Source organism: Suncus etruscus, chromosome 5 (genome assembly GCF_024139225.1).
Source record: "Suncus etruscus isolate mSunEtr1 chromosome 5, mSunEtr1.pri.cur, whole genome shotgun sequence".
Taxonomy (NCBI): domain Eukaryota; kingdom Metazoa; phylum Chordata; class Mammalia; order Eulipotyphla; family Soricidae; genus Suncus; species Suncus etruscus.
In genome coordinates this window covers 106,658,015-106,679,875 of record NC_064852.1, presented here as the reverse complement: position 1 = coordinate 106,679,875, position 21,861 = coordinate 106,658,015, and the positions used below count along the sequence as shown (strand labels likewise).

Genomic DNA, 21,861 nt, shown 5'->3' with positions numbered 1-21,861 from the left:
TAAGTAGTAGATAGTAGTAAGCATCTCTTACTGTAGAATGTAGAAAGGGAGACACCATTGAAATAGGATGAGCTTTGAAGAGTAGACAAAGTAATCCATTCACCTCCTGCCACAAGTCCTGGTGGAAGAAACCTTTCTGTAGTCTATTTTGTGTCTTCAAGAAACTTGTGTTTTAGTGGGGGAAAATAAATAAAAGGAGGGCCCGGAGAGATAGCACAGCGGTGTTTGCCTTGCAAGCCAGGACCTAAGGTGGTTGGTTCAAATCCCGGTGTCCCATATGGTCCCCCGTGCCTGCCAGGAGCTACTTCTGAGCAGACAGCCAGGAGTAACCCCTGAGCACCGCCGGGTGTGGCCCCAAAAAGCAATAAATAAATAAATAAATAAATAAATAAATAAATAAATAAATGGAAAGCAAAATCTTGAAAGAGGAATTATTAAAAGACCAAAATATTGAGATTCTTCTAGGATAGTGTAAGCAGAAGTGAAAGTGGATTTATTTCTGGAGAGTGACATGGCAAAATGCTTTCTAGAAATTTCTAATAAAAAGCACACATTCTGACAATTTCTACTGTCAAACAGAACATTATTCTCAGCATAACTAATTGGACCTAAGTTGACCTACAGAGGAAGCCTTATGCATGCACCTAGAGAAGTGATTTCCCCAAATACTCTAAGAAAACTTGATGACTGCAGACATAATTAATTAGATCTTCTGAAAAGGAGATCCCACCATGATAATACTGGAGAGTCTGGGGAGCAATCAAATGGTTGGAGCACATGCCTTACATGCTTGAGTTCAATCTTCCATACTTCATGGCCCCTGAACATCTCTACATGTGAAGCTGGTGACACCCTCACCACTAGACCACTAACAGCATTGTGTTGGCAGGCCCAAGCATTGAACTATCTTTGCTGTTTGATAGAACATTGTCAAAAATATTCCTGAACCTCCTGTGTACTACTTGAGAGTCTACATTTCCCAAAGAAAATAATACTAGATGTAAAAAAGAAAAAAAAGAAAAGAAAAAGAATTAAGAATTAAGAAAATAAGGACAAAAGGGATCAAAATAACCTATGTTACATTATAACATAACCTTATAAACTTATAACCTTATAACATAACATAAACACCTATGTAGAAGTGGAGCTATTTACACACAATAATGTTCCTCATCACATATACATTCATTTCATTTTCCTTTCTTTTTTTAGGGGAGGGAAGTTTTTTTGTGATGGACTTGGCAGTGCCCAAAAGCTACTTTTGTCTTGTCTCAATACTCAGGGCATTGCTGATGGTTTTAAGGTGCTCAGTTCTAGCCTTGAGATCCAACAAGCAAAGGTTGTACTCAAGCTTTTTGTGCATAGAGCTCTTTGTGCCATCTTCCACTTATTCAGTTCTCATAATTTTTTTTCTTTGTCAAAATAACTACATTATACTCACTTAAAAGTTTCAGGAGTGGGGCCGGTGAGATATCATGGAGGTAAGGCGTTTGCCTTTCATGCAGAAGGTCATTGGTTCGAATCCCAGCATCCCATATGGTCCCACGAGCCTGCCAGGAGAAATTTCTGAGCATGGAGCCAGGAGTAGCCCCTGAGCGCTGCCGGGTATGATCCAAAAAACAATATATATATTATATATAATATATATTCTATATATATATATATATATATATATAATTTCAGGGGTGTGTCACTGTAAAGCACTATCTGTATATACTACATTTACCACTTATAAGTCTATTTGTCTCCTTCACCATGCAATTGGCCCCCTGCATACTCATCACATACCTCTTTTGCTTCTGATAATGACCAATTAGCTTATTTTTGTTTTATGTGGTTCATTTGTGCCCTGTTCCTTTGAGCACTAAAAATGAGTGAAATTATACAGTGCTTTATTTTACTAAGCCTTATCCCTCTAGGTCCATTTAAGTTGTTTTAACACTTTGAATTTTCTTGGTAAATGATGAGCACAGAGCTAGAATTAACCCTAAGCACAGCCAGGCACACCTGCCTCCCTCCAATTATAGTCATTCTTTTATTATGTAAATTATAAACCTAAGCAATATACTTGATATGTCCTCTTTCCTACCCTCATAGTTAATTCACCCTAAAGTCCTATCAGTTTTGCTTTCTGTTTATTTTTCTAATCTATGTACTTTATATCATCTCCACATTAAATATTACATGGGACTGACACTAAAAATTCATTCATTGTTTACCTGAAATTCAAATTTAGCTGCTAAATTGTACTTGTATCTGCTACATCTGTTAACCTTAGCCCAATGTAATCTCATGCAGAAGAAGCAAAAATAGATCTTCAGACTCCAAAGGCTATGCTCTGAATTGGATTGTGCATTGGATTGTTTATTTTGTCCATGTTTGGGGACCACTCTGCATTTTCGTGACCTGTCCAAGCACCTTGCTTATTTCAGTGACTTAAAAATAATCAGTTGATCAGGTTCATACAACAGGCTATTTTGAGAGGTATGGATAAAATATATAATGGCAAAATGGAATATTTTCTCCTGATTGACAAAAACTGTCTCTTATAAAACCTTGATATTATTTCCCTAGAAAGGGCTAAAATGCTGAAATTCTTCACATATTTGGTAAATATACATGTTGCTAAAAAATAGAGCCCCAGCCAACATGAAAGGGACTGTCAAATTCCCCAAGAGCTTAGCAGAATACTATCTTATGCATGAACTTTTTGAAATAGGATTTTATGATAAACTGTCCAGTACCTTTCCTGGCTATTTTTTCCCATTAACTGCTCACACTTGACACATTCCTCAGATTCTCTCATTAGCTCCCATCATGCTAACCACATTTCCAAACCTACCGTTCTTGCAAGGGATTATCTTTTATGCAATAGAATGGACTCTGGATAAGAATATCTAGGTGCTTATGTATTTTCTTTGGGCCCAGATTCAGGACAAAAAGCACATATATGCTATATATGTGGCCACACAGGGAGAGTTTTTCTAGGTGTAACACACACACACATACAAACACACACACACACACACACACACACACACAAAATGCAGTGAAAATTTCTTGCCACTATCCCACAGCCCACAGAGCTGCCTCAATGGCAGTATGGGACTGGCCAAATTCAGCCATTTATCGCCATTAAGAAGTGTGTTCCTCCACCTCCATACTTTGCCAAGATGTATCCATCTGCTTCCTCATTTTGCCTCCTGCAGAAATTGCATTTGGAGTGAGTGACTTCATGCCCTTATTGCAAAGCAGGATGAGAATTTGAAATCTGGCTTCTCCCTTGGGGAAGTACAATTGATCATTTAGAAAACCATTTAGATGAACAGGAAGACTCTACAAAAGCTGTGGAGTAGAAACCAATAGGAAAAAGAGTCTTTGCTATTGCAAGCAATACACCCAGACTGGACAAGTAAACTGCTGAAATCTCCTGACTAAGAAAAAAGTAAGCTTTGGGGTGGGGTGAACATGGACTCCAGTTGTAGCTTAGACATCTATTGGATAGTTGGCCCTCTGAAGAGATAATATAACTCAATTTCAAGGCAGATGACAATTAAATGAGAAGAAAGGGAACATGCTTCATGGCAGCATTTTATATTTCCACAGAGAAGTACTCCTCCTCATTAGGAAAATAATTACAAGCCATCTTATTTCCTTAAAAGCCTTACAACAAATTTGGGGCCTTAAAATAAATTTCTTTTCAAATAAACTATTCTTTTTCTTTTGTGATTATTTTTTTTTACATAGAACATATAATCTTGGAGCTTGGATGTAAGTCTCAGCATAGTCAAGTCAGCATAGGCAAGACCCTGAATTCAGTTCCCAGAATAACATGATGCCTGAACACTCCTAGAGTGACCTCCACGACTCATCTTTAAAAGAGTACTGGAAAGATAGTTCAGAGATTAAGGCTCTTATTTTGCATGTAGCCCACCCTGGTTCAATCCTCAGCACAACACGTGGTCCCCCAGCACCAACAAGTGTACCCCTTGGGTACAGAATCAGGAGTCAGCGCTGAACACCACTTGGTATGGCCCCTAATTTAAAAACCAAAACCACACCCAAAAAATGGAAATGGTGATGGAAATAATGTTATTTTCCTGGTAAATTGTTTTACTTATGACATTCTTTTTTTTGGAGGTGGGAATTCATATGTAAAAAGCAAGTGATTTCCTGCTGGCCCTTAACTTTTCTTTCACAACCGCTTTCCCCAGTATTTTCTCACTGCATTTCAAAAAGTTGAAGAAGTTGAGAAAGATGGAAATGAAAGTAGCTCCACCTCTCCACCATAGAGCTTGCTCACAGTATGTTTTATGTGTGACTTGGGAAATATTTTTATGAACCACATAATGAAAGATTTGTGAACTGGAAGAGACCCAGATGGTTACATGGCTTGAGTTGTCCTTGGATCCCCCTGGGTTCTGGAGGGATGGACAGTGTGCCATCTTCCTGACTCTCCTCTTCTCTACATCAGAGAAGATTTCTGGAAAAGAGTACTGCCTGACTGCAAGTTTGGCTTCAAGATTTGTTCATTTTGTGTCAGGAGACTTTGAGTTGTACCTATTGGCCTCATGTTTGTAAATGAGGGAAGCAGAGAATGCTGGGAAATATGATGTGGCTTGGTGGGTACCTTTGAGAGACCAAGAGGGGAAGAAAATTACTCTTATTGTGAGATTTGCCAAATGATCTCTGAGAAGCTGTGATATCATTCATATGCTGTGCCAAGCTGGATCAAAACTGCTCATCTTGGCAGACATCTCGAGTGAGTGTCTAATTCCTCGGAGTGGGTATGGACCTTTATCAGAAATAGTTCCATAGGCAGTATTTACATAACTGTGGTGGAGTGTGAGAATAAACACAGCTGTGGCATTGCCCTAAATATTTCTATTCAGCAGGGAATTAAAAGAGAACTTTATCGCTGAACTACAGATAAACACAATTCATCAAGCAGTGGTCAGTTCAACTGGGGAACAAAATAGGAGTTATAAAAGACTGGCCTTCTGAAAATAGCTCCAATCAGCCATCCTTGCTTATTGCTCCTTTCCTTGCTCCCTCCCTCCTCTGTTCCAGGTCCAAAAATTTAGGACTCATCACCCCATAAGGAAGTTTGTCTAGATTTTTTTTAGGTTGAGAAGTGAAATCGAAGATTCTTAATTCACTGACAAGTGGCCCACTCTGGCCCACTCTCCTGCCAGAAACTGCTAAATCTTTCTTTGTAGAAGGGACCTGCTTTTTTTTCTGGGTTGGAGAATCAAATGTTCTTTAAAAAAAAAAAACTGGAAGCACCTGCAGGTCTCAAACCATCAAAAGGATTGTAAGGCCAAGCTTGCTGAAGTAACCGCTGAGCTAAGGCCCGTCCCAAGAGAATCAAATGTTTAAGAGAGAGATAGATAAATGATAGATAGATAGATAGATAGATAGATTGATAGATAGATAGATAGATAGATAGATAGATAGATAGATAGGTAGGTAGGTAGGTAGATCGGTAGGTAGATAGGTAGATAGATAGGTAGGTAGGTAGGTAGGTAGGTAGATAAATAGGTAGATAAATTAAAAAAACAAATATAGAAAAAGATGTATATTTAGAGAGAGCTGAATAGAAATAAATGAGGGGGGTTGTGTCTTTTTTTTCATTAGAGACTTTTAAACTCCTAAGCATGTTGAAATGTTCTGGTTATAAATGCAACTTGCAAGCAACTTGAGGTAGCCTTTAATCTTATATTAGTGTTATCCCCATTTGAAGATAGTTACATAGTGTTTTATAGGATTCCCATCATAGAATCCCATCAAGAGAGAAGCTTAACATCATGAGAATTTATTCTTTCTCAATGGTAAAGTCCAGAGAAGGAAGGAGACCATCAAAAGAATTGGTTCTTTGGGGAACTTTTCAAGGAACAACCACATCCTGATTGAGTGCCGGCTAGCTCCAGATTGAGTGCCGGCAGTTCTTCCTGATTAGTGCACATGTCCATCCATCTCCATTTCCATTGTATATTTGTGTATGTGTGTGTCATACATGATTGTGTTTGGGTTTCAGTCATGTAAAGAACACCACCCATCATCAGTGCAACATTCCCATCACAAATGTCTCAAATCTCCCTCCTCCCCACCCGACCCCCGCCTGTACTCTAGACAGGCTTTGCATTTCCCTCATACATTCTCATTATTAGGAAAGTTCAAAATGTAGTTATTTCTCTAACTAAACTCATCCCTGTTTCTGGTGAGATTCATGAGGTGAGCTGTAACTTCTAGCCCTCCTCTCTTTTGTGTCTGAAAATTATTATTGCAAGAATGTCTTTCATTTTTCTTAAAACCCATAGATGAGTGAGACCATTCTCTCTCTCTCTCTCTCTCTCTCTCTCTCTCTCTCTCTGACTTATTTTACTCAGCATAATAGATTCCATGTACATCCATGTATAGGAAAATTTCATGACTTCATCTCTCCTGACAGCTGCATAATATTCCATTGTGTATATGTACCACAGTTTCTTTAGCCATTTGTCTGTTGAAGGGCATCTTGGTTGTTTCCAGAGTCTTGCTATGGTAGAATAGTGCTGCAATGAATATAGGTGTAAGGAAGGGATTTTTGTATTGTATTTTTGTGTTCCTAGGGTATATTCCTAGGAGTGGTATAGCTGGATCGTGTGGGAGCTCGATTTCCAGTTTTTAGAGGAATCTCCATATCACTTTCCATAAAGGTTGAACTAGACGGCATTCCCACCAGCAGTGGATAAGAGTTCCTTTCTCTCCACATCCCCGCCAACACTGTTTAATCTCATTCTTTGTGATGTGTGCCAATTTCTGGGGTGTGAGGTGGTACCTCATAGTTGTTTTGATTTGCATCTCCCTGATGCTCCCTGGTGTGGAGCATTTTTTCATGTGTCTTTTAGCCATTTGTATTTCTTCTTTGTCAAAGTGTCCATTTCTTCTCCCCATTTTTTGATGGGATTAGATGTTTTTTTCTTGTAAATTTCTGTCAGTGACTTGTATATTTTGGAGATTAGCCCCTTATCTGATGGGTATTGGGTGAATAGTTTCTCCCATTCAGTGGGGGGCTCTTATATCCTGGGCGCTATTTCCTTTGAGGTGTAGAAGCTTCTCAGCTTAATATATTCCCATCTGTTAATCTCTGCTTTCACTTGCTTGGAGAGTGCAGTTTCCTCCTTGAATATGCCTGTAATCTCAATGTCCTGGAGTGTTTTGTCTATGTGTTGTTCTATATATCTATGGTTTTGGGTCTGATATCAAGGTCTTTAATCCATTTGTTTTTTTACCTTCGTAAATGATGTTAGCTGGGGGTCTAAATTCAATTTTTTGCAAGTGGCTATCCAGTTGTGCCAACACCACTTGTTGAAGAGGCTTTCTTTGCTCCATTTAGGATTTCTTGCTCCTTTATCAAAAATTAGGTGACTGTATGTCTAGGGAACATTCTCTGAGTATTCAAGCCTATTCCACTGATCTGAGGCCCTGTCCTTATTCCAATACTATGCTGTTTTAATAACTATTGCTTTGTAGTAAAGTTTAAAGTTGGGAAAAGTAATTCCTCACTTATTCTTTTTCCCAATGCTTGCTTTAGCTATTCTAGGCTGTTTATTGTTCCAAACGAATTTCTAAAGTGCCTGATCCACTTCTTTGAAGAATGTCATGGGTATCTTTAGAGGGATCACATTAAATCTGTATAATGCCTTGGTGAGTATTGCCATTTTGATGATGTTAATCCTGCCAATCCATGAGCAGGGTATGTGTTTCCATTTCTGCTTGTCCTCCCTTATTTCTTGGAGCAGAGTTTTATAGTTTTCTTTGTATAGGTCCTTCACATTTTTAGTCAAGTTGATTCTAAGATATTTGAGTTGGTGTGGTACTATTCTGAATGGGGTTGTTTTCTTAAACTCCATTTCTTCCTTATTACTATTGGTGTATAGAAAGGCCATTAATTTTAGTGTGTTAATTTTGTAGCCTGCCACCTTGCTATATGAGACTATTGTTTCTAGAATCTTTTTCGTAGAGTCTTTAAGTTTTTCTAAGTAGAGTATCATGTCATCTGTAAACAGTAAGAGCTTGACTTCTTTCTTTCCTATCTGGATTCCCTTGATATCTTTTTCTTGCCTAATCGCTATAGCGAGTACTTCCAGTGCTATGTTGAATAGGAGTGGTGAGAGAGGACAGCCTTGTCTTGTGCCAGAATTTAGAGGGAAGGCTTTTAGTTTTTCTCCATTGAGGATAATATTTGCCACTGTCTTGTGGTAGATGGCCTTAACTATATTGGGAAAGGTTCCTTCCATTCCCTTCTTGCTGAGAATTTTGATCAAGAATGGGTGTTGGACCTTATTAAATGCTTTCTCTGCATCTATTGATATGATCATGTGGTTTTTATTTTTCTTGTTGTTGATGTTGTGTATTATGTTGATAGATTTACAGATGTTAAACCATCCTTGCATTCCTGGGATGAAACCTACTTGATTGTAGTGTATTATCTTCTTTTTTATTTATTTATTTTTTTTGTGTGTGTGTATGATCTTCTTAATGAGGCATTGAATCCTATTTGCCAGGATTTGAGGATCTTTGCATCTGTATTCATCAGTGATATTGGTCTGTAATTTTCTTTTTTCGTAGCATCTCTGTCTGGTTTAGGTATCAAGGTGATGTTGGCTTCATAAAAGCTATTTGGAAGTGTTTTTATTTGTTCAATTTCATGAAAGAGTCTTGCCAGGATTGGTAGTAGTTCCTCCTGAAAAGTTTGAAAGAATTCATTAGTGAATCCATCTGGGCCTAGGCTTTTGTTTTTGGGCAGACATTTGATTACAGTTTTAATTTCATCAATAGTAATGGGGGTGTTTAGATATGCTACATCCTCTTCCTTCAACCGTGGAAGATTATAAGAGTCCAAGATTTTATCCATTTCTTCCAGGTTCTCATTATTAGTGGCGTAGAGTTTCTCAAAGTAGTTTCTGATTACCCTTTGAATCTCTGCCATATCAGTAGTGATCTCTCCTTTTTCATTCCTAATACGAGTTATCAAGTTTATCTCTCTTTCTTTCTTTTTTAATTTTGGCAGTGGTCTATCAATCTTGTTTATTTTTTCAAAGAACCAACTTCTGCTTTCGTTGATCTTTCGATTGTTTTTTGGGTTTCCACATCTTTGATTTGTGCTCTCAGCTTTGTTATTTCCTTCTGTCTCCCTATTTTTGGGTCCTTCTGTTGAGCACTTTCTAATTCTATTAGGTGTGTCATTAAGCTACTCAGGTAAGCCCCTTCTTCCTTCCTGCTGTGTGCTTGCAAAGCTATAAATTTTCCTCTCAGTACTGGTTTTTCTATGTCCCATAAGTTCTGATAGTTTGTGTCTTTATTATCATTTGTTTCCAGGATCCTTTTGATTTCCTCTTTGATTTCATCTGAGACCCACTGGTTATTCAGTGAGGCTGTTTAACTTCTAGGTGTTCAAGTTTTTCCACTGTGCCCCTTTGGAATTCACAAATAATTTCAGAGCCTTGTGGTTAGCGACGGTAGCCTGCAAAATTTCTATCCTCTGATATTATCGAGGTATGTTTTATGTGCCAGCATGTAGTCTATCCTGGAGAATGTCCCATGTACATTAGAGAAGAATGTGTATCCAGGTTTCTGGAAATGGAGTGCCCTATATATATCCACTTGGCGTCTTTCTTCCATTTCTCTCCTCGGGTCTAGTATATTCTTGTTGGGTTTCTGTCTAGTTGACCTATCCAGTGTTGACAAAGCTGTGTTGAGATCCCGCATAATTATTGAGTTTTTATTGATATTATTTTTCAGATTTGTCAACAATTGTATTAAATATTTTGCTGGACCCTCATTCGGTGCATATATGTTTAGGAGACTGATTTCTTCCTGGTCTACAATACCCCTTGATTAATATAAAATATCATCTTTGTCCCTTACAACCTTCCTGAGTATAAAGTTTGCATTATCTGATATTAGTATGGCCACTCCAGCTTTTTTATGGGTGTTGTTTTCTTGGATAATTTTTCTCCAACCTTTTATTTTGAGTCTATGTTTGTTCTGACTATTTACGTGCATTTCTTGTAGGCAGCAGAAGGTTGGATTGAGTTTTTTGATCCATTTAGCCACTCTGTGTCTCTTAACTGGTGCATTTAGTCCATTGACATTGAGAGAAAGTATTCTCCTGGGATTTAATACCATCTTTATATCGAAATTTTTGTGTCTTTAGTTAGTCTTGTCTTAAATTAGGTCTTTCCGTTTTTCTCTTAAGACTGATTTTGAGTCAGTGAAGTTTTTGAGCTGTTTTTTGTCTGTGAAACCATGTATTCTTCCGTCAAACTGGAAAGTAAGTTTTTCTGGGTACAGTATTCTAGGTGAAGCATTCATTTCATTCAATCTTGTCACAATATCCCACCACTGCTTTCTGGCATTGAGTGTTTCTGGTGACAAGTCTGCTGTAACTCTCAAGGATGCTCCCTTGAATGTAATTTCCCTTTTTGATCTTGCTGTTTTCAGAATTCTGTCTCTATCTGTGGGATTTGTCTTTGTGACTAGGATGTGTCTTGGGGTGGTTTTTCTGGTGTCTCTTTTGGTTGGTACTCTTCGAGCATGCAGGGTTTGATTACATATATTCTTTAGATCTGGAAGTTTCTCTTTAATGATGTTCTTGACCGTTAATTCTTCCTGGAAATTTTCTTCCTGGGTCTCTGGTACTCCAATGATGCTTAAGTTATTTCTGTTGAGCTTATCATAGACTTCTATTTTTATCTGTTTCCATTCTTTGACTAATTTTTCCACTGTTTGTTCATTTGCTTTAAGTTTTTTTTTCCCAATCTCTCCCACTGTATGGAATTGTTATTTATCTCATCTTCCACAGCACCAAGTCTATTTTCAGCTTCTGATACCCTGTCCCATAGCTTATCTATTTTGTCATTCACTTTCTTTTACTGAGTTTTTCAGGCCTGTTAGTTGACATGTTATTTTAATTTGGAGTTTTGTAATTTCTGTCTTCATATTTTCTTAGTTCTTATTAGTGTTCTGTTCAACTCGATCCATGATTTCTTTGAGTTCTTTGAGCATCTTCCATATTGCTTGTCTAAAGGCCTTATCTGAGAGGTTGATTAGTTGGTTGGTCATTATCTGGTCATCAGAATTGTCATCTTCATTCTCTATGTCTGATGCTGGCCTGCGTTGTTTCCCCATTGTCACATTTGTATTGTAGGTTTTTCTACGTGTTTTGGTGGTATTCATTGGCTAAATGATGTGGGCTTCGCCCTTTCTGGATGGGTCGATTTGCGTCCAAGGAAGGGGAGTCCTCTGTGGATGAAGCCTCACACAGGATCAAATCTTAGGCCCGAGCACGCAGCAGAAAAGACAGTCCAGAGAGAAATGCTGGGCTTCAGTGATCCAGCACACTTCTTAGTGTGATTTTTTTCTTCTCGTTCCGAAGGTGTTCTTTCCTTAGAAAGAGCACATGGCTGCCTAGTGAAGCACATTGGCCGTGGTCTTCTGGAGCCTCTTTTTGGCCCACTCCCAAGAGGTTCATGTGCAGGACATTAGACAGACACACACAGGCAGCACTCACAATTTTTCACAGTCGGGCCCCACTGGGAAGGTGTAGTTTCGTAGATTTTCCCAGCTGACATCACAAACAGGGGACCTGGCTTCTGCAAAGTACTGCTTATAGTCGGTTTTCACATTATGGAGCAGTTCCTTGGCGTTCCACCCTAGAATGGGCCTCTGGGAGAGCGAGTTTTCTGTAGCCTCTTTTCGGCCCACTGCCAAGAGGTTCACGTGGCAGGATAGTAGACAGACACATACAGGCAGCACTCACAATTTTTCACAGTTGGGCCCCACTGGGCAGATATAGTTTCGTAGATTTTCCCACCCTGATGTCACGAACAGGGGACCTGGCTTCTGCAAAGTACCGTACAGACACTCTTATTGGATGTAGGATTCACCTCATCCAGCAAATGCATTCATGAGATAGTCTTTTAGTGCCATCTTTCAGTATTGCATCTGCAAAGATTCTGTTTTGAAGGCAGTGACATACTCAATAGACATGACTGGGGTTAAAAGTTATTATTCAAATGTACATTTGGGGCCTGGAGAGATAGCACATCGGTGTTTGCCTTGCAAGCAGCCAATCCAGGACCAAAGGTGATTGGTTTGAATTCCAGTGTCCCATATGGTCCCCCATGCCTACCAGGATCTATTTCTGAGCAGACAGCCAGGAGTGACCCCTGAGCACTGCTGGGTGTGGGCCAAAAACCAAATATATATATATATATACACACATTTGTAGTGAACTTTTGCAGACACAGGTACCATGTACCCTACTTGCTATCATGGCATGACAGAAAGAGAAACCCTCCAAAGTAACCCAGAACCCTTAAAAATCGCAGAGCATATATGTTTGTGCATGCATGCAGAAATCATGGTATGTGTCTACCTTCATTCTATAACCCAATATACTAACTGGAGTTTTCTGTTTAAATATACATGCCTTGTCTCTATACTATTAGTGTGATTTAGACAAATCTAGCTTACTTGTATGTGCCCATCTGTACAGATGGTGATAAGATTATTACCTTTCCCAGTTACTAAACCAACAAGAATCTTAACATGCTAAAGATGCTTAAAAGCATCAGTGACAACTAACATGAGGATTTACTAGTTGCAAAGTACTTCCACAGTGATCAGCTTGTGAAGGTTGATATTATCATATTCTGTTACCTTCTATGACCATTGTAATCATTATTATCACTTTCATGATCATGATTTCTGTTTTGTAAGGGCATGAAGAAACTCAAAGTTTATAGGAAGTAAGTAACCTATTCGTGATTAGAATATGAATCAAGTCTTGAATTTGTTCTTGATAACAACCCAACTTAAATGGATTTAATAAGCAAAAAATAAAACATGAAGGAAAATGTCTAATACTATTAACTTATGCATCTGATACCACTGTATTTAACTTGCTCGTCTCTAAGCAATGCTTTCTTTGTGTTGATTTCACGTATGAGCAGATTTTGTCTTGATGACAAGCTTGAGAACTAATCATGGGTTTGCTGATGCCTAGCTTGCTCCTGGCAGGCTCAGGGGACCATATGGGATGCTGAAATCAAACCGGGGTCTGTCCTGGGTCGGCCAGTTGCAAGGCAAACGCCCTGCCACTGTGCTATCACTCTGGTCCCAAGGTTAATAATTCTTACATGGTTAATAAATGATAGAGCTGAGATTCAAACCAAGGTTGTTTTAACCAACAATTATTTCTGCTATTTTTCTTTTTTCTTTGATACAAATACCTCAAATTCACAGTGAGTACACATGGAATAATCTTAGAAGTTGCATGATTATATTGTTAAAAGTCCCCTTCTAACTTTGACCTCCTGTCAGTCAAATTCCATCTGAATTGAACCTACCTGTATACAGCTTATCAGATACAGCCTCCATTTCATCAAGCACTGATAAACATAATTTTTCTTGTTTTCCTTTCAATAATTTGACACCACTCTTGCTGTTCCACCTATGTTTTTCATTTTCATTATATCACATGTATAATGTTTGGTACAACTTTTGGTCCCCTAACGTTAATGATTTTATCCATTCAGCTGCTCATTTCTACCCTAAAGCTTTTATTTTCCTTTTCTCCCCTTCTTTCACCCTCACTCCCATCTTCTCACTTCATTTCCTCCCATATGTTATAGATTGATGAAGTAATTATTAGAGTTGAAACTGCTTGTTCAAAGAATGTTTTTCATAAGATATTTGACCCTACAAATGGATTCCTCTGTGTAATGTTGTCAGCAAAATACTTCAGAAAGATGAGCAACTTTAGGAACAAGATTTCCCATCTCTTTTTAAAGCTCTATGACCCAGTTGTTGGTTATTTAAAAAGCAAGGGTACATCAACAGAGGGTCACGGCTCTTGATATAACTATGACTCACCAACTTGTGCTCCAAAACACAAGCCTCAAAGAGCTCCTTTAGGCAGAACAAGGAAGTATATGGGGAAAGGGTGATACAATATCAAGTCTCACAAAAATATCAAGCATTTCTCCCTGGAAGTAATTTCTTTACTTTTCCAGGAAATTATAAAGACCTTTGTATGACTTTTTCTTTACGCAGCTATACCTGTTATGCTTTGACATTTGTACCTGGTGATGTTTGGGTGCTGAGGATGGAACTTGGGACTTTTGCATGCAGAACATTCCATTCCTTTGAGCTTTCTTTCCATGCTTATATGATTTTTTTATATGAGTTTTTCCTGGGGCTTGCACTTCCCTCAAATTCTGTTAAAAAGGTTTGAAAGGAGAGTCTACATGGCAAACTTTTGCCTCACAAGGCCCACTATGCTACCATTTTTTCTGGGAAGACCGTTCATTGCCAACTAGAGTGCAAAGTAGAATTAGTCTAGGGCAGCTTGGTATTATGAGGTCTAAGCCATATGTTGTTCTTTCATCCTCTGAATTATCATAAGAGGTAATTGAATATATTCAATCATTTTGAGAAAAGAGAATTTGGGCTTAGGGAAATCAAGTAACTTGCCAAATTCCTCACAGCCAGTAATATCAGAGCCACTCTGGGTCCAAAGTTTTTGTACCTAACAATTCCCTTCTATCATAGTAGTTCATTGAATTGGTGAGAACTAGCATAAAACAAAAGTAGGAACGGTATTTTCTTTGTATCTTCTCTTGTCTAGAGCATGCATTCATCAGGCCACAGTTTGGTAAAATAAAATTAAATGAAAATTTGGTCAATGATTTATATAATATACAGATTTAGATATACAGGTATCATTCAACTCTTGTTCATGTCAATAATCCTATTCCTTTATTTCTTTTCTTTACTTTATTTTGGTTTTATTTCGGTTTTGGACCATATCTGGTGGTGTTCAGATCTTACTCCTGGCTCTGTGCTCAGGTGTTCAGTCGCCACTCCCAGTGGTGCTTGTTGAACATTATGTAATGCTAAATATCACTCCTGGGTCTGCTGTGTGCTGATGAAGTGCCTTCTCCCCTGTGCTATCTTTCTGGTTCTCATCTTGTTGATAAGCTTCAGTTGCCATGGAGTTTTTTAGACTTGAGTACTGCAGGGTAGGTCTTATTTACTTTAGATAATAGAACTCATGAAAATCATGGGACTCTTTTTCTATTTATTTATTGTACAAATAATTAACATCTTTGGGGCCAACTTATCCAACAGACTTTAATCCACTATCATTTTCTGTGATCTTTTATCACTTCCATATACTTTCCATAAGAGCTTCTTTGAACTCTCATGTTATTATGAAGGCTTATCAGGAGTCCACCATTTGTTTCATTTTATAATTTGAAGCTATGGGTTAGTGAAAGAAGAATAATCTTCTTCCTTTTGGCCCAGATCTACAAGCTTATTAGAGACAGCTGGTTCACAGTTCCCTGTTCTCCACTACATTTTGAAACAGATTCATTCTGGATCATTTTTCTCTCTTCTAGAAACTCTTGGTAGTTGTTTTTAGATAAATGAATACATTTTTCTTCTTCTTTTGTCTTTGTTTTGTTTGTTTTTGCTGCATTCAACAGTACTTAGGTCTTACTCCTGGGGATCATTCCTGACTATACTGGGGACTATGTGATGCCCGGGATCACATAAAAAGCAAGCACATTGGGCCCGGAGAGATAGCACAGCGGTCTTTGCCTTGCAAGCAGCCAATCCAGGACCAAAGGTAGTTGGTTCAAATCCCGGTGTCCCATATGGTCCCCCGTGCCTGCCAGGAGCTATTTCTGAACAGACAGCCAGGACTAACCCCTGAGCACAGCCGGGTGTGACCCAAAAACAAACAAACAAACAAACAAAAAAAGCAAGCACATTACCCACTATGCTATTGCTCTGGTCCCAAGTCAACACTTTTTTGTTGTTCTTGTTGTTTGGGTCACACTCAGCAGTGCTCAGGGGTTACTCCTGGCTCTACACTCAGAAATTGCTTCTGGCAGACTCAGTGGACCATCTGGGATGCCGGGATCAAACCTCCGTCCTTCTCTATGCAAGGCAAACGTGCTATCTCTATGCTAGCTCTCTGCCCCCCCCCAAGACAACACATTTTTTATGTGATAAAACCTAAGTCTTCCTCATGAGTGTGCTTTGAACTTAGTTACTTGCGTGTACCAAAAAAAGAAAAAGAATGATTTCAGATTGGTAGTGGTTTATGACTTTGAACACCAGGTTATAAAAGAAATAGTAGTTCCTCCTTTTTCTTTAAGGAAAACCAGTGTAGAAGGAACTGAGGTCCCCTGCCTACAGCCATGTGTGTTCATCATCCAAGCAGAGGTACTGCAGCAGCCTATGTATGTCCAGTCTTGTAAAGCCTGCAAGCAGTGTTGCCATCCCAAGCACAATCTTAGGAGATCTCCTGAGCCAGCACCATACAGCAAAGACACTCCTAAGCTCATAACACCTCAAAGCTGTAAACTAACAAACGTTTAGTGTCAATTCTGGAAGAGTTTGTTACTCTGTAGTACATAACTGGCACCTTTCCCTTCTGGGGACAATTGCTAACAGACAGCTCTTGAGGAGGTTGAGGTTGAGCTCACAAAATCCTGAATCTATATAAACTGTAGAGTCATTCAAGTATATATACAGCCCTGTGGAAATTTTTACTCAGTGGGTCTGGGCGGCGGTCCAGGCATCTGTATTTAATGAAATGCTTAGAAAATAAAACAACTATTTAAAGATTTCTGAAGAACTGCTTTTATTTTCTTTCCTTTATTTTTTTAAACAAACTACAAATGCCACTGGTCTCTCTGTTTTGTGTTCCCCATGTTCTTTCTTTGAGCCTGATTGCAAGAGATTAGTACTATACCCATTAGCTTCTCCATTTAACTGTTAGGGAGCTGGGAAATAGCCAAGTCTTTTCTTCTGAGCCCACAGAGTAGCACTCCTCTAGCTTGGATAATATCAGATTTATCTACTTAAGAGCTGATCCCACCCCAATATTCCTTCTTTAGGTAGGCCTAGGGTGGAGGAGAATTTGCATTTCTAGTAAATTCCCAGAGACACAGTTTCTGCTAGGCATGTGTGGCTACTCTTTGATATCACCTGTGAAAAGCATAGCACCTGGTATTTCCACTTTGCCTCAGAAATTTAGAGCCTCCCTTCCTTCTTGATTACAATAAACAAACAAACAAACAATAAATTATCCCTCTGCTTGAGACAGAGACACTCCATAGTAACAGAAATCCTGTTGGGGTAACTGGTACTTGGAAAGGGAGATGCAGTGGACTTCAAAGAGGCTTATTATATCTGATATCTTAATCTGTGCCCTGACTACACAAGTGTATGTTCACTTTGCTAAATGATATTTCAGCTGTACCTTATCATTGATGCTTTTTTTAACCTATGGGTTTCTAAATTTACTTAAAAAAATACTAATAATGAATGTTGTCAGGCCAGAGAGATAGCAAAGCGGTAGGGCATTTGCCTTGCAAGGTGTGGCCCAAAAATCAAAATTCAAAAAAAAAAAAAAAAGGAAAGGAAAGAAAAGAAAAGAAACCTGGGAGAAACTGCCTTTGCATCACCAACCTGTAGCTTTTACCAAGTTAGAGTTCTGCAGAAGATATACTGGCAACCAGAGAAAAGTAAGACACCTGGCAGTGACTGCTTCCAAGCTGCCATTTCTTTTTGTTTGTTTATTGCATGTGTGTGTGTGTCCACACCAATGCTAGTAGGGTGGCATTCTTTCTTGAGAGTGCTTGGGGGTACGCTGCAGTGCCAGATATTGAATCTATATTGAATCTTCTCATGTACAAAGGATGCAGTACACCCATTTGAGCTATCTCTCTCTCCCCTTGGACTTTCCTTTCTCTAGAAACTAGCACAGCTGCTTTAAAACAAGATATCAAAGATGAGATACTTGCATATTTTAAATCCCTAGAATAATAGGTATTATTAATAGATTTGAAAAACCAATTGATGTCTCATTAATGCTTTTGGAGAATTCGAGTTTGTATTCAATTGATTAACTTTCCTGAAGAGGAAGAACTGAACAAGGAAGAAAAATTCATCTCAGATTTATTGTTCATCTCTTCAAAACATGCTTAGAAGGCATGAGGCATTCTCCTGGTTGAGGACTGATGTCACCCAAAGAATCCCCTGTATCATCATATAATATCTCTGAACTCTTAGAAGCCTTGTTTTGCAATTTTTTCTTCTCCCAAATTTCTAATTGCTACTAAAATGTCCCCTTAGACATTCCATTTTCTAAATTATTCCTCTCTCATAATTAAAGTTTACTGGTAAAAAGGCTTACTTTCTCTAAAGGTTTGGTTTCTAATGTAAATGAGAACAGGTTAAATGAGAACTTAAGGTTTTTAGATTATTTGCAAAATTGTTAAATTGGGACTCGGGATTTTAGGAGAACACTATTGGGCATTTGACTTTTATTTTATTTTGGGATTTCCTAAACAGTGCTCAGAGCAGAGAGGACCACTCTTCAGAGAACCTGGGGAACACTTCTCAGAGGTCTGGGGTCCACTCCTGGTGTTACTTGCTTCACCCTGACTACAGCTCAACGCCTAGACATAGAATTTCCCTGTCAGTGCTTGTAGGGAACCGTATGGCACCAGAACCATACTGTGCCATAGAGCACTCCTAGCTGCAGAATATAGAGCATGTACTCAGTATCTCCCTAGATCACAGACAAGTTTATAAATGATGAGGATGGTATTTCTGTAATGTAAAAATGAAAGGGTTTTTCCCTATTAAATGCTGTCTAACCTTACGGAGGACATGTAATAAACTACACTCATGGTTTTAAGCTTAAAAAACTTTAAATCTCTTCAAACGTATTCAGCCTTATTTGAGACCATACAATTTTGCCAACTGTGTGTCTTCAAATAAATAACTTCTTTTTCTCTATTCAAACTTCAAGGTTTTTCTTTCCTTTGACATAAAATTTATAATCTCAGTCATAAGAATTAGAGAAATACTTAAAAAATATAAAATAATTTAAAACATTTCCTGGCATATAGAAAACACTCAGTGAATCCTACTTAATATATAGAAGTTAATAATATTTTATTCAAATATGAATTTCCCAATCTGTATCCTTCTAATGTAAACAAAAATAAATAATATTATGTGCATAGGTACATGAATGAATATAACACTGATTGTTGGGTATATTTTACTTGCTAAAATAGAAATTATATGTAAAAATTATAGAAGTAGAGAACAGATTTATTTATGGCTACCAGGAATTTGGGGTATTGGCATGGAGGCAATACTTATAAGAGGTAGAGAGAGAGGGAGAGCTTTGTGGTGATGGAACAGTGTTGAATATTCATTATGCTGGTAGTTACAGGAATCTGTATGTGATAAAATGGTCAAGAACTGTAGAGTTACTTTTCACCAAAGTTGTTTTTCTGATTTTTCTATTGTATGTACAATATAAATATTGTACAGGGTATCTTGGTGGAGGGGAAAAGAATTACCCCCTTCTTCTAGGAATAAATTCTGGGTGTGTTTGAACAACCAAATTAACATCAGTAAGAGAAAGGAGTACATTTAATTACATATTTAATTATGTATGGCGAATCATGTGGCTGTGGATTCCAGAGCTAGTGGAACAAAATGAGGATATATGTTCTGAATAAAGAAGGAGGTAAGACTGGGATTTGGAGTCAAGTGGTGAGGATAGGTGCCTCATCTGATGCCCATCAGATGCTCTGTGATTTGATATTTGCTATGTAATATAGAGAGGTCTGCCTGCTTGACTTGCATCATACTGTTTCTAATAAACATACTTATGCTGACAAGAACCCCAGTTCTCATTTTTCAGGACAGATATGGGTCTGGTAAACTTTCTTTTCATATATATCAGGATCTTGATTGATCTTAGTTGAAAATAATTCAAATGGCAAAGTGATGTGACCTGGGAGATCTGTTTGAAAAGGAGACCTGTCTATCAAGAGGAAGCAGTTGAGATATACCAGGGCTTTGTTCCCTGATTTTTTAATGCAATGTTTTTCTAATTTGCAGTGATCAAAATAAGTAAATGAAAGCAATATCTGTCTAGATACCTCGATGGTGAGCCTATGGCACTCATGCCAGCAGTAGCATATGAAGGCCTTGCACATGGCACTCGGGAAGGTCCGCAATTAAGTTATGTGGTGAGTGTGCCTGTGTCTGCTTTGCAGCTCACCTGGCAACAGGGTCGGACTGGCCATTGGGAGGATGGGGCATTGTACGAAAGTTTGGGCACTTGGGCTCAAAAAGGTTAGCCATCACTGGTAAAAATTTCTTCTTTTGATATCAGCGATGTACAGATATTTTATTCTTTATCTGTATGTTGTACTTGGACTTCTGGCAGACCTTACCAGAATTAAGGCTAAAAAAAATCAGACGTGACTTTTAAATTAATTTTACAATTAATTTTATAAGGATATCTGGGACAGGGGCATCACATCTGAAAGTGCTTGGCTGGAAGTGCACAGAAGCTCCCAGGCTGTCTAAGAGATATCCAAATATGATATTTATAGGTCTTCCCTGGGTATTAAAATTACTTTATTACACATGTTCAAGGGTTTAATGATCAACCAGTGGACTACAAGCAAAGTCTTAAAGGGTGAGAAATTTTCTCATCTTTGATTCTAGAATATACATAACACTAACATTTGAGGGATGCATGTGATTGAATATGTCATCTGCATTTTGTCAGCAGAGGAAAAGATGTTGGTAGACTATTTAGATCCTCTGTTAGTTAAGTGACAAGGCAAAAAAAAAGTTTGCAAATTTTGACTGGAGGTTCCTAATAGGCCATCCAGTTAAATAGGAACAAAACTAGCCTAATTCAGAGACGTGGTGTTTGCCTAGGTCTGTACCTAGAGCAAAGCTTGGGCATTCCATACAGATGTCTGCATGAGTGAGTGTGTGAGAGAATTAGAACTGTTAAAGTACACCAAACAAAACTGATTATTTGTAGATGAGAACTCCCAAGTAGAATTCAGAAAGTCTAGGGCTTCACCAGCTATTCTTAGCCAAATGGTCAGTGGTTCCATGCAAGGATTCAAGGAAGTGGTGCTGCTCAGACCCTGCAGTGCCAACCATATCTGGAACATGCCCACAATGCTGGATGCCTCCAGAATTGTCCCATGCAATGATACTTGGGAGACCCTGTGGTTTCATGAATCAAACTTGGATCAAATACATGCTAACTTTGCCCCCTCACTATTGTACAAGCTCCTGTCCCCAACTAATCAATTCTAAAAGGAAGAATCAATGCAAGACTGGATGAAGCATCAACTTCCAGGAAACCCTCCAACTCTTCTCTCTGCTTCTCTAGGCAGCTTGAAATCCACTCTCCAGATGCAAAACACACGTTGATCTTACGGAGCAAGGACTCAGCTACTGCTCAAGCCTGGTTCAGCGCCATCTATTCCAATGTCAGTGAGCTGCTGACTCGTGTGATAGCTGAAGTCCGAGAGCAGATGGGAAAAACAGGCATTGCCGGGAGCCGAGATATCAAACATCTTGGCTGGCTCGCAGAAAAGGTAAGAAATGTATTCCCCTGAAATCACATTCTTCCCCAATCCGCTTGGGGTCTCAACACAATTCAGCACTAGATTGATTGGATTTCCTGTCTCTCAGAGATTTTAGAAAACTAAAGGGACAATGTTATGCACGACTGAAGGACATTGGAGACCTTTATCAACATTCATAGTTTAGGGCTTTGCTTCCCCTACTTCCGTGGTTAATGTATATTTTAATGTTATTAGATTTATTGTAGTGATCAATTTTCAATATACACAGGTATTAAATCATTATGAAGTACATCCCAAACTAATATATAATATATATGCCAGTATATATTAATGTTAATCAATATGTCAATTATTTATCAATTCAAAA

At 38.4% G+C, this 21,861-nt stretch overlaps 1 protein-coding gene across 1 annotated transcript in view; it reads left to right on the top strand.

Annotated features, from left to right (window-relative positions):
• Positions 1–21,861, top strand: part of SNTB1 (syntrophin beta 1) — a 332,866-nt gene that overhangs the window by 198,857 nt on the left and 112,148 nt on the right. Inside the window, exon 3 of the mRNA XM_049773430.1 lies at positions 21,296–21,503. Coding sequence (XP_049629387.1) covers positions 21,296–21,503 — 208 coding nt within the window. The remainder of the gene's footprint in view (positions 1–21,295; positions 21,504–21,861) is intronic.